The 13583-nt window shown below is 50.6% G+C and overlaps 1 protein-coding gene across 1 annotated transcript; it reads left to right on the top strand.

Moving 5' to 3' along the window:
* The first annotated feature begins 9605 nt into the window (after window positions 1–9605).
* Window positions 9606–13583, top strand: Rax (retina and anterior neural fold homeobox). Its single transcript, XM_048363639.1, has 3 exons — window positions 9606–9894; window positions 10165–10418; window positions 13089–13583. Exons 1-3 carry the CDS (start codon window positions 9606–9608, stop codon window positions 13581–13583), a joined length of 1038 nt encoding a protein of 345 aa, XP_048219596.1.

The following is a 13583-nucleotide window of genomic DNA, read 5'->3' as shown; positions in this document are numbered from 1 at the left end:
GGGGAGAGGCAGGGAACCCAGCCACCCACCAGGAACACTGCTCCTCTGCCCTGCGTGGCATTGCTAGCACCACGCATTTCAACACAGCACACACAGTTAGCGAAGCCATGATGAGAAAGCCGTCTACAAACCCCTGGACAGTAATTTGATCATTCTCCATGTCCCTGACACAGCATCTAGCTCCCCTTACAGCAAGAAACATGCTTCCCTTTTAGTTATAACCATGAGTAACTAGGCCATTTCAGCTCTCAACGATGATGCAGAACACACATCTTAAAGATTTTTAGGCTAGCCAGGAAGAAGCAAATAGGAGCGGATGGCACTTCCTCTTCAACTTTCCTCCCTAAACGGCAGGATCTCACCCTGTCTAGCCACCAATACAATGTCAGGTTCCTACAGATTAAGGTGGAGAGAGAGAGGCCACTGATAGCCAAGGTGACAAGTCAGTCAAAGGTCACACCACATCTTACTCCCCCGCTCCATCATGTCTGCGATGTTCCTCAGCAAGTCTGGCAGTTGTACAGTGCTAGTAGCAGAGTTGTAGACAAAGACAAGAACGGGAGACGGAGGCTTGACTTCATCCTCCCTTTGCACTAAAGAGATCATCCCAGGAGCCATGCAAAGAACTCGAGGGAGTCAAGATTAGAGGCGGGGGATCAACTATAGAGAATAGTACTATAGCACTAAGTCCTCTCGTCTGAATTTGGTGATTGCATTTGGGCACAAAGGCATAGACAAATAGTATTAAGGAGCTAAGTCAACCTCTGTCTCTCGGGCTCCTCTCCACTTGTCTCTCATTTTCCCCTATTTTGGCCCCTCTCCCTAGCTCTTCTTACTCTCTGTCCCTCCCCATCTCACCCCCTTCACCCCCTTTCAACAAACGATACCACAGTCTTCCAGGGGAGACACTATCTGTTCCTGACATCTTCTCTCTCGCAAAGGGAATTATTTACAGATCTGTCTCTGCAACACTTAGAGCTGTTTAACCAACTCCAACCAAAATGGCAGCTTTTCAGCAATTATGTGCATAGCATAAATAACACTCAAGGATCACTTTACAAAGAACTGTTCCGTTAGAGAACAAAATGCAACTAAGACTAAAATTCCCAACATTCACCTGTTCTATACTGAGTTCCTGAATGTGTTGAAGAAGCAGCTTCATGTTATTTTTTTAATGCAAATAAAAATTATTGGAGTTCCGGAATCTATAGTCCTTGGCAAAGTTAGTCCTACTTGGAATTTGCTGAAAAATGCTATTGCAGTATTTGAGGATAATTGATTTTATAGTCTACAATCCCCCCAGATACCATGGACACTCTTTAGAATCCTGGTCTCCACTTAGAACTGGCATGTGAGTGGTGCTTTGTTTTATGGAAGAAACTTTATAATGCTCATTGCTTCAAAAACTGACCTAAGCTGACTGTGTCTCATTGACCCCCTGGTGTATTAGATGAGACAACATAGACTAGACTTAATTCCCCCTCAGCACTTTGATGATGTCTCCAGCCACCTTCTTCCTTTACCAAAGACATCCGTATTTCTTTGGATCAGTTCTGTCTTACTGTCCTGACATGTTGAATCAATTAGGTAGCCATACTGACTGCCCTTGTCCATTCTAACTGTCCCTCCATCTGGCTAGACGAGAGGTCTATGCTCTCTGGAAATTTGGAGCTGGAGCTGGATCCCTTGACAGCGTGATGAACATCAAATGGAAAGCTGGCTTATATGAGAACAGATTACCCCCCTGTCGGTAGCCCAGAACCCTGCTTCAGTCTCTTTACTGACTTCACTGGAGCAAAGTGACAACAGGACCCCAGGGGCAGGAAGAGATCTAGACAGTCAGAGGGAGTTGTTGATAAGTACTAGAAGAGCGAGGACTCAGAGAGGTGGAGGGCTATCTGTGGGAAGAAAATCCAGTGATCAGAGATCATCTCCATGCATGTAGGAAGAACCGCAATGGCATGGGAGAGTGGGACTGAAGGAGAAGTTCCAAGATGAATGAAGCAGACTTCCACTCACCTAGCGTTCGTCTTGTCCCCGTCAGAGGGGACCTCCTGCAGCACCATGAAGCAAGTGCTCTACATTTTGAAATAATGCTGACATTGTGAGCTCAGGGATCCACTATCCAGCTAACCCAGTCTGTGAGTTACATAAACATGTATGTTCTCTCCTGGCAGTAGAAACCAGGCCTAATCTCTACCTACAAACAGAACTGGCTAAGACAAGGAGAAGAATGAGGTAAATAATGGGCAAAATTAAGACAAGGAGAAAGTGAGGTAAATAATGGGCAACATAGGCTTCCAGCTTCCAATAACTGTGCTCTGACTGGATGTATCATCCTGCAGAGGGAAACTTGATGGCTTGTCTCTTCAGGCATTTGAAAGCTAAACTCCCATGAGTGTTTGAGCCATGCGTGGAGCGGATGTGGACTTTCAGATTCGGTGCAATGCTGAACGCAGAATGCTCTCTGGTCACCCATGAGAGGTAGCTGGAGCTTTCGGCCTCCTCTCTGTCCTGCTCAGAACAGGACCAGCTTTAGCCCACACCTGTCCGGGAATCCCTGGCACCAAGTGTTACAGTTAAACATCTCCCTCGGGGTGACAGACACACAAAGCACACCCCCACGCAGGCACAGAACACACATTTCTAAAAGAAGATAAATGGACTTGGAGTGTTTGCTTCAGCGGATCTCAGAGTCTTGATAGGTTTGAGGTTATTTTATTACTTTTTTAAAGCAAATGTTCTTATTTATAATGGTAGGGAAATATATACAATATATACATACAAATACATATAATACAAAAATATATACAATACAAAGCTTATCATTTTATACCTCTCTCTCTCTCTCTCTTTCTCTCTCTTTTGGCAGTTCTGGGGTCTGAATTCAGGGATTTACTGCAAAGCAGAAGCTCTACCCTTGAGTCACTCTTCAAGTCCTTTTGACTCGACTATTTTTTGAGATTGGGTCTTGATCTTCCCCTAGGTTGTCCGGGACATCCAGCTTCCTTTTACACTTCCAGCCATAGCTAAGCTGACCTGCACATACCACCATGCTGGGCTTTTTCTGTTGAGATGAGTTCTCATGAACTTTGCCTAAGCTGGCCTGGAACCTCAATTCACCTGACCTCAGCTTTTCCTATGGCTAGCTCATAGGGACGTACCATCACTGCCTGGCTTATAGATTGACATAGGGTTTCACTAACATTTTGCCCAGGCTAGCCTCAGACCTCAATTCTCTGGATCTTGTCCTCCTACATAGCTTGAATTATAGACAGGAAGCAGCACACTAATATCTTTTTGTAATTACTTTATCTCACTTAGGATTGTCTTCAAACTTTATTCATGTGGTAAAATGTGTCATAATTTCTTATCTTTTGTCAGCTGTATAATATTTCACGGCCTGTAGACATCTTACTGTGCTTTGGTAAATACTTAGATTGTTCTACTTTTTGGCTATAAAGAATAATGATTATTAAGAACATGGTTGTACAATCACCTAGTTGAGTCTACTTTCTTTTGAGTTTATACTCAGAAATTAAGTTGCTGGATGATACACAGACATTTTCTATATTAGTAACAGTAGTTTGGAGAGCTACAAGAGTTATTCTTGAGGAATGTTCTAAAATTTGTAATCCATCAAAATTAAATTCAGACTCAGAACTCCTATAAAACAAATCCTGTGCCTTCTGAAAACATTTCTTATGGAATAATTTCAAGACTAACCAAAAGTAAGAAGACAGAAGTAACAAATCCACAGGTCCCAAAATGCAGTGTATTTACCTAACTGTGAAATGGTATTATCCTGGAGAAAACTTAGAATTTCATGGCCACAAGTATAAACTAAAGACTCTGCTGTCACATGGTGGCTACCTTCTGTGCTAGTATGTATCAAACATGTTTTCTGGTCTTCTGAAGTCATTTCAGAAACCCTTAAGACTTCCCAGTTTCATGGTGTTGAAGGTCATTCACTTAACTTACAGCACACGGGCCCTGCTGTATGCACCCAAGCTCCCAACATTTGAGTGAAGTCACCTTTGGGAATCTTCTGGAAACCCCACTGAAAGCATCTGGGACTAATTAGGTTCACTAGGACCTATAAGATCAGCAATTTTAGGGATGAAGAGGTCAATGGAGAAATCACAATAAAAATCAACCACAACAAAAAAAAATTGTCCATCAAACCACGGTAAACTGCAGAAGCAAACTGAAGAGCAGTGTCTGTAATCGTTAGAGGAGCCATTGGGACAAAGAATGGCATCCCTGAGGCAGGCTGGGCTCTGAGCAAGATGGCTGAGTCCCTGTGTAGGAACCCCTCCCTTCACTTAATGAAGACCCACATCAAAGGTGAAGAAGCGAAGCCCAGACAGTGCTGATGCTAACAAGATGAGAGTGGACCAAAATGCCTTTTGAAAGTGATCAAATGATTTCTGTGGGCTACTGGAGTAGGAAAGAGAAGCAGTTTGACATTTGCCAAACACATGGGAAATAACTAATAGGTTAGAAGACTCCAGATGACTGAGTTTGAGATTGTGAAGAATACAGAGTTTTTATGCCAGTGATTAGCTGCATAAAATAGATGAGTTATTGAAGTTTGCATGCAAAGTAGAGCTCCTGGTAGTGCAATTCACGAAATCACCCATCATTCTTTGCAGCAGGAATTCTGGGTGCTGGAAACCAGTGGGTATGATTTCATGCCTACTGTGCTGGCTATGGTTTTTTTAAAACAAAAAAGATCAAACATTGTCAAGGGCATGGAGAAACTAGAACGATGTGCTTTGTGGATGGGACTGAAAAATGGCAGAGCTGCTGAGAAAAACACTATGTTGCTTCCTCAAAAACTCGAAGAGTTACCATATGAGCCAGCAACGGCTCCTTAAAATAATTGGCTGCAGGACTTACACACATATATAATATATAGTACAACTACTATAATTTCATATGATAGTAATTATACTATAATTTGATGTTATTGATTATAATTATTACATGTTATATTATATATAAATGTATATTATATATACTATGTTGTGCTCATTAATGTGTAATATATAACACACATTATATATTAATGAGCATAACAGCATTGTAGTCAAAAGGTACAAACAACCCAAGTGTCCATCAAGGATGAAAACATGAAAGCAGAATGTAGTATGTATGAGCAATGGGATATTATTCAGCCTTAAAAAGGAAGAAAGTTCTGTCACATGCTAAAACATAGATAAATGTTAAAGACAGCATGTCGACTGGAAGGGACAAATGCTATATCATTCCTCCCATATAAGATACTTCACAGTAGTCAAACTCCTAGAGGCAGAAAGTAGAATGGTCATTGCCAGGCACGGGGTGGGGTGAGAGGAAGGGAGGGGGCATTGCTTCATGGGCCGGTGTTTGGGCAATTGAAACCATTCTGGAGTGGATGGCACTGGCAGATGTAGGCCTGTGTGAGTCCATTCGCGTCACAGGACTGCATACTTTGGTAAAACAGTACAACTTTAGCTCTACTATTCCACACGGAGCTGTTTGTATTTCTACTTTGCTCCCACCAAATTTGTCAGGGCTTTTGGAATCTTTCTTCACTCTTCAAATTAAAAGTCATAAAATCGAGTCCATTCGATTCTTGTTTTAAGAAGAAGCCCACCGCCACTGGGAGGAATGGGTTGTGTGTGTTAAGCTGGAGTGCAGGCGGTCACTAGGAACTTGTGAACAGAACAAGCCCCTTGAAGGGAGAAAGAAGAGAGAGCAGCAGAGCAGAGGCAGCCCCAGTGGGGGTTGGGCCAAGGCTACTGCAAATGGGTGTCCCCGGCTTTGCCTTCTTAGCTCCCTAAGAGGATTCTTGGAGCTTCAAGACCATCATCCCCTCAAGATAAATGTCTCTAGTGCTTCTCCTGGGCACTCTGAATTCAATTAGTTTAATTAGAAAACAAGTAAAGAGGCATTATCTTAATATAGCTTTGCTCCTAACAACTAAAAAAAAAAAAAAGTCCATTTCTTTGGCAGAAATCCAAATTTCCCTTTAATTGACATATTCGGAGATAATTGTGTCACTCCATTTCTTGCGTTCTTCGATGAGAAAAGAGCAGTGATATGCTAGTAGATGTTTAAAAAACATGAATGGGGGGGTGCTGTGTTTTGATTTTTTTTTTTTTTTTAGTGTTTGTGGATGTCTATGATAAAAAATACTTCCACTATGGCTCATTTCAAGCTACCAGCATGAATCACAGAATGCAGAGCGAGGACAAAATGTCAGCTTTCAGCTCTCACAAGCCAGCAGGGGCTGGGCCCAACACACTCATAGATAGAAAGGAAGCAATGCCCATCACTTACCAAAGGCCCTGAAAACTCTGCCAAGTTACTTAAGAAAAAATCCCTGGAGGCTATATGGACTTGGAGAGATTGTCAGAACAAGCTCAGGAACAAAATCATTGGGTTGATAAATGATGCTGTCTTTCTGGATACAGGTATATCGGGTCAAGATGGTCCTTAGATATGATAAGACATAGGCCGGGATTAAAACCCATCTACATGCAGATGAATGGATTTGTTGTACACACGAGGAGGTGACATCCTATAAATCCTTAAGCAGACATCATTCACCCGAACCGTAGACAGTGCTGAGTGGAGAAGTTCCTAGAGACTGTGGCCAAATGGCCTTACTGCTGGCACCCAGCTCCTCTCTTCATCCACAGAATGAGAAGCCTGTCCTTCAAGCATCCTTCCAGAAATTCAACGTCCTGTATACATCCTAGGTAACAGAGCTACTACAGACTTGGGCACCTCTGGAAATTCATGTCTGTGAACCATGCCAACTTGAATGGAGCCCAGTCTATGGCTAAGGTCAGCCCCAGGTGGGGGGCTTGGAGGAGGGAGTTGTCTTTGATCCATCTAATGAATTAATGAATTAAACAGAGGTGGAGTTCAGAAGCCAGGCTCTGAAGCAAGGGTTGATGGAAAAAATGTAGCTCCCTAGTGGAAGAATTAGGAACATGGCCGGCTCCATTCATCTTCCCTAATTGAGTTCTTGGGAAATACACATGTAGATTAGCCCCTAACAATGACCCCCGACTGATTGCTTGGAGTACCCTCCACCGTGCCCACAATGGTACTGACTGGCTCTTTGTGTCCTGCACAAAGGCAGCCCCAGCTCGCCCAGTGGAGCTCTGCCCCCACCGGCCCTCCTTAGTGGCTGTGGAAGTCTTTCTGCCTTTCTCTACGAGAAACGCTAAAGAAAAGCTCACCTCACCTGGACCTTTTAGGGAGAACTGGGCAGTCCAGAGGGAATTAACTTTAGAAAACAAGGCCATAAACCCTTCTGCCCTGTGCAGGCAAGAGGAGCTTAAGACAACCCTGCCAACTTCTGTTGATGGGTGATTATAGATCCATTAAGTGTTGGGGAAGTTTACACAGAAAGCATTCGCCATCAGAAAGGAAACAGCAAATGCCAATTAAATGCCCTATAACTGCCTTCTGGTGGCCTTGGCATGGCAGATACTTGGTCTAGGTTGCAGGTACAGAAGACTTTCGGGTGCTGGACAATCTATAACGCATTTGGTCTACATCTACCTCCCAAGAGTTTTTAAGTGTCCGTGGACATTAGAGCCTAAGGCTAGTCTCTATACCTCAGCCTCTGACATGCAGAATTCAGGGATAATTCGGGGAAGGATGAAGGAGAGGGAGGAGGAGGAGGAGAAGGAAAGAAGAGTAGAAGGAGAAGGAGGAGGAGAGGAAGAAGAGGGGGAGGAGGAGGAGGAGGAGGAGGAGGAGGAGGAGAAGGAGGAAGAGGAGGAGGAGGAGGAGGAGGAGGAGGAGGAGGAGGAGGAGGAGGAGGAGGAGGAGGAGGAGGAGGAGGAGGAGGAGGAGGAGGAGGAGGAGGAGGAGGAGACCTTCAGGCTGCTATAACTATCATTTAGAGCTGCCATGGGAGAACATGGAAAAATGAAGCAATTGGCCTGGGTTCCGGTCCTGCTGTAGCTGTCTCCAGCGGGCCTCAGTTTCCTGTTCTGTCAAACCCGACCTGACAGATTATCCCCCTTGCCTCCCAGAGCTGTGACCTGGTGACATGAAGGAATACAAAGAACCGTGAACACAGTAACGTTTCCATCCATTTGGCTTCTCCTTCACACTTTCTGAGGCAGTAGTTCCGCTTGGTTCTCCGTTTGATTTTTCAATGGAGTTATTAGTGTGATCACATCCCGGGAGGATGTTTCTGTCTCGTGTTGCCTCACGTACTGGTCGATACATGTCTCAAGTTGGAGGGGGCGGGGTGGGGGGGCTTGCCTTTCGTGTGTGATTTCCACAACAGCTCTGGAAAGCAAATAAAGATCGCAATGGAGAAGGGGTCGCTGCGACGGGGGGGGGGGCGGTCAGAGTCCTAGAACAGAAGACTGTTCTAGATCCGGCTGGATCCTTAAGACATCCAGGACCGCATTGTCATCCCGTTCCCGGCCAACCCTCCGGGGAGGGCCAGGTGCTCGCTTCGGGTCCCGGCCTCACAGTTGAGATGAGGAAGAGACACAGACTCGCCCTCGCCCATCATCCCTCCACGTCGCCTCTGAGTCGCTCTGGGTCAGGGAAGCCGCCAGGGGCCCCGCAGGGGGAGAAACACAAGCGGATTAGGACAGTAACCCTTGGGCAGCCGCGGACCGCTCCCCCCCCCAACCCCCAGAAGGAAGGTCCTTTCCGGCCAGCTTTGGGGGGATGCGTTTGGGGGCGGAGGGACGCCACACCACGGCACCCGCAGTCCGGGGGGGGGGGGTCTCCAGGGCTCGAGGTCACGGGCTGGGACCTGCGGGTCAGGCCGGAGTGAGGGAGGCGGACCGAGGGGACCAGGAGCAGTGACAAAAGAACAGAGACAAAAGGAGCCCGAGGCCCGCGGAGGGGACGGTCTGGACGGGAGGCTGCGCGTGGGGGGGGGGGGGGAGCCCACGGGCAAGCCCGGGAGGAGGGGGATTTCGGGCTGCTTGGAGCGTGGGCTGCCTTCCCACTCGCGAGGGCGGGAAAGCCCCGGGTGGGTCTAGACGCTTCCAAGAGGTATCGTCAGCCTCCTGGAGAAGAGGGGCCGGGGTCGGGGGTGGGGGGGGGGGGGCGAGAGCACCCCAGACCTGCCGAGCCCCCCGCGGCCTGCGCTCCGGGCGTTCACAGGGGGCGGGGGGACGCAGATCCAGAAGTTGGGGGGGGGCGGGGTGTTCCCAGTTCTGGCTTCGGGGTGGCGGGGTTGGGAGCCGTGGCTGGGCGGGGCAAGAACCCGCCCTGGGCAGGGGGAGGGGCCGGGAGAAGGAACTGGATCCCCCCCCCCCCAGGAGAGAGGAGGGGTCGGGGCCGGCGGGCTCCGCCCGGGGAGCTCGGGTCCCAGTTGGTGACGCCCCAAGCCGAAGTAGCAGCTCCGTGCGGGGACCCGACCTGGCACCCGGCCGAGCGACCGCGCACCCCGAGAGTGCCAGCCTGGGCGGGGATTGTCTGCGGAGTTTGACCTTGGGTTAGATCCGTGCGGGGGTGCGGCGGTGTACTTGGGAAGAAGTTTCTCGGCCCCGGAGTGCACCCTGGGCTTCGAGGGTGTCTCCCCCCGTCTCCGAAGCGCCCCCCCGCGCCGCGGCGCCCCGTCCCCCATGCACCTGCCCGGCTGCGCGCCAGCCATGGCCGACGGCAGCTTCTCGCTCGCCGGCCACCTGCTCCGCAGCCCGGGCGGGAGCAGCTCGCGGCTCCACAGCATCGAGGCCATCCTGGGCTTTACCAAGGACGACGCCCTCCTCGGCGCCCTCCCCGCGGAGCGGGGGGCTCGGGGCGCCAAGGAGCGGGAGAGGCGGCTGGGGGGGCGGCCGGCCTGTCCGAAGGTGCCCGGGGGAGGCGCCGGGCTGTCCCCACCGCCCGCCCCGGCGCCCGGCTCCGACTACGAAGGTGAGTGCGCGCTGGGGGGGGGGGGGGCGCCCCTTTCCTTAACGGAAAGCATCGGCGGCGCTTACCGGACTGGGGGGGGGGGGCCGTGTCTGTATTAGGGTTCCCTTGGGGGAGCATCTGTCTGGGGCGCAGGGGACCCCGCGGAGCGGCCACCCCGGATCAACTTTCTCTCCCAGCTGGGCTGGCGTGGGAGCGCGGGGAGACGGAGCGGGCTGGGAGCGGGCCACTTCGGGGTGCGTCCCTCACCCTCTGGGGCCTCCTCGCTCCCAGCCCCTCGCCCCTGCTGCCCCAAGGAGCCCGGAGAGGCCCGGCCGAGCCCAGGGCTGCAGGTTGGCCCCGGGGTGGGCGAGGCCAAGCCGTCGGAGGAGGAGCAGCCCAAGAAGAAGCACCGGCGGAACCGCACGACGTTCACCACGTACCAGCTGCACGAGCTGGAGCGCGCCTTCGAGAAGTCGCACTACCCCGACGTGTACAGCCGCGAGGAGCTGGCGGGCAAGGTCAACCTGCCCGAAGTCCGCGTCCAGGTAAGGGGGCCCGGGAAGGCTGGGACTCCAACGAGTCCCCTGGAGCCCATGCATGGAGAAGAGGATGTTTTTCTCTTGCTTGGCCATCTCGGGACTCCTCCCTTTCCCCCCAAGATCGCCCATCTTTCTCGTCCCCCCCCCACCCCCTTCGGAGAGTATGGTCCAGTTTACAGTTTATACTAACTAAAAAGTTAAGTTGGGGCTGGCCGACAGCATTTGGGGGTGCAATGAACAGGAAAGACCCAGGCCCCAGAGGGAGAGCCCTCAACCCGGCCTCGTCCCTCGCAGTTGAAACGCTGGTGGATTCGTTTAAGAAACTGACTTTTCCTTCTCGGGTGTGCCTCCAACCAAACTTCCCGCCGCAAGGGTCTCTCTCGCTTTCTTTCTTTTTTTTAATTGTAAAGAGATTTTCGCCCTTAATTATAGCTGAATTATCTTTAATCCCCGATCGTTAAAATAGTTGAAAGCCTTAAATATTTGCTAGTCATCTGTGAAAAATCTGGGACGATTTCCAAATGGGGAGAGTTTACAGTACAGGCCTGAGAGACTGGGAACACATGGCAGAGCCCCGGGAAGGCAATGGAATTAGGAAGGTTTTTTTTTTTTTTTCTTTTTTCTACGTGTGTGCCTAATACATTACTTTTCTAGAAAAGTAATTGATTATTATTCGTTATTATTGTGGGCTACACAGGTGTTTGCGTACTTTAAGCTGTGTCTGAAAATAAAAGTTAGGGGTTGAAAATAATGAGTCCAAGTCATAGTTTGGTGGTGTTTTTTTTTTTTTTAAAGTTCCCTAAATTAACTTAGTTTCCCAAGTTATTCAAGAGAACGGACAAGGAGAGTTCAATTCGTGCTCATTTGGGGCAGTAAAACTATGAGGATTTCACCGCGGGGTGGCAAGTGGAGCACTTGCCTTCCTGAACGGGAGGGACAGACATCCTGCACGGGAGGGACAGACAGGGCAGAGGCAAAGCTGTCTGGTGCCCGGCAGAACCCGCGCCCCACAGCCTCGGACACCGGTGCCACCTGGGCCTCCCTTCTGACCGCGCCCCTGCCCTTCCCCTGTTTGGGGTTTGGGCCGCTCTAAATTCGGAGACACTTGAACACAGTGTTGCTGACTCGTGTTCTGTGATCACAGGGCTAGCACCGTGCCCAGTAGATGCCAATGTAGAGAGGGGTGCGGTGCCGGCATATGGTATGGGGTGGGAAGCCAGGAGGGGCCACAGGAGGGAGTGCATTCACCAGCTAGCCCGTTCACAGGAGACCGTGGGTACTTGACTTAGCTGAAAATGGGAATTAGGGAGACGGTGGGACCAGAGCCCTCCCTGCACCAGAGGCAACAAACAAACCTCTGATATTTCCAGGCTGCTGGGTTCCTAAAATGTGATGGTAAAAACTTTGATGGCAAAGGATCAAGGATCTGTTCTCTCTCTCTCTCTCTCTCTCTCTCTCTCTCTCTCTCTCTCTCTCTCTCTCTCTCTCTGTGTGTGTGTGTGTGTGTGTCTCTCTCTCTCCATCCATCCCTTTTGGATAGCACATTCATTTCTCCTCCCTTCACCTCCTCAGTCATCAGTTTGGCCAAAGTGCTTTCAAGATTTTTTTTCTCGGTTCTCTCTGTAAGGGGAAATTGGTGGAGGAAAGATTGCTTGCCACTTGCCTGGTGATTTTTAATCAAATCTGTAGTGGAGAATGCAGGGGAAGAAATAGGTGACGTCCTGAGCTCAAATAGACTTGCATTATAGAAAAAAAAGCTGGGGAGAGTGTCCAAACTCAATCCACAAAGTTAAAAAGGAGACACAGTAAACTTAAGTGTCATGAATGCCATGTATAAGAAACGTCAAAAAAAGAAAACCCTTTGGGGTTGGAGGCAGGGCTCAGTCCATAGAATTCTAGCCAATAAGCAAAGGTATCAGGTACCAAGTTCGAGTCCTGATCTCTGACCCTTTCACCCCCTCCCCAAAAGCAAAGAAACATCAGAACCATGAAGTAGAAATCAACTAAATAAAAGTAATATATATATTAATATATATTAATATATATATTTATATATATTATATATTATATATAATATATATTAATATATATATTAATATATATTATATATATATATTAAGAGAGCAACTGAAATATTCTCATGGCAAAATAAACCCACGTGCTTCTATGTGGTTCTCAGAACTAGGAATCTGGGGACATGGGCTACCTTTTAACCTCAGACGTTGCCAAGGATTTCTGCCCATCACAGAGGGCCAGGGGGAGCCCAGAAGGCCGGAGCCCAAACCGAAGTCCTGGCGGGCTGGTCACTCCGGGAGGAAGCGGGGGCCGGAGGGGGATGGCCGGGAGGGGGGCCGCGGTCGGGTGAGATACGTCCCCAGGCCCCGCGATCGAGGTGCAGCCTTGACTCCGTTTGTGTTCAGAGCCAGGGCTCCGGGTGAGATCAGCTGGGGTTCGAGGGGGGACTGGGCTGGTACCCGGCAGGAAAGAGGGGGAGGCCCCAGAGGAACCCGGGGTGGGCGAGAGAGAAGCAGGAAGGAAGCAAAGTCAGAGGCGGGAGAAGTCCGAGGGCACCTGAGGCCCCCCCCCCGTTTTATTTGGAGTGGGGGGGGGCGAGGCCGCGCTGCTCCTCCGCAGCCCGACGGCCGCCTGCTTCCTCCCCCCCTCCCCCACCGACAGGTGTGGTTCCAGAACCGACGGGCCAAGTGGCGGCGGCAGGAGAAGCTGGAGGTGTCGTCCATGAAGCTGCAGGACTCGCCCCTCCTCTCCTTCAACCGCTCCCCGCCGTCGGCGGCCCTGGCGCCCCTCGGGGCGGGCCCGGGCGGGGGTGGCGGGCCCCCCGGGGGCGCCTTGCCGCTCGAGTCCTGGCTCGGTCCACCGCTGCCCGGCGGGGGCGCCACGGCCCTGCAGAGCCTGCCTGGCTTCGGGCCCCCGACGCAGGGCCTGCCGGCCAGCTACACCCCGCCACCCCCGCCGCCCTTCCTCAATTCCCCGCCGCTGGGCCCGGGCCTGCAGCCCCTGGGGCCGCCGCCCCCCGCCTACCCGTGCGCCCCGGGCTTCGGGGACAAGTTCCCGCTGGAGGAGGCGGATCCGCGGAACAGCAGCATCGCGGCGCTGCGCCTCAAAGCCAAGGAGCACATCCAGGCCATCGCCAAGCCCTGGCAGGCCCTCTAG

This window comes from Perognathus longimembris, chromosome 15, assembly GCF_023159225.1.
Source record: "Perognathus longimembris pacificus isolate PPM17 chromosome 15, ASM2315922v1, whole genome shotgun sequence".
Lineage (NCBI taxonomy): Eukaryota > Metazoa > Chordata > Mammalia > Rodentia > Heteromyidae > Perognathus > Perognathus longimembris.
Note: the sequence above shows the minus strand (reverse complement) of the source record. Positions and strands in the feature narration are given on the sequence as shown.

Bases quoted from the DNA above. Each gene is read 5' to 3' on its own strand.
- Rax (XM_048363639.1), top strand. From the start codon at position 9,606: ATGCACCTGCCCGGCTGCGCGCCAGCCATGGCCGACGGCAGCTTCTCG. The intron at 9,895-10,164 runs GTGAGTGCGCGC...CCTCGCTCCCAG, and splicing joins GCCCGGCTCCGACTACGAAG to CCCCTCGCCCCTGCTGCCCC. The intron at 10,419-13,088 runs GTAAGGGGGCCC...CCCCACCGACAG, and splicing joins TGCCCGAAGTCCGCGTCCAG to GTGTGGTTCCAGAACCGACG.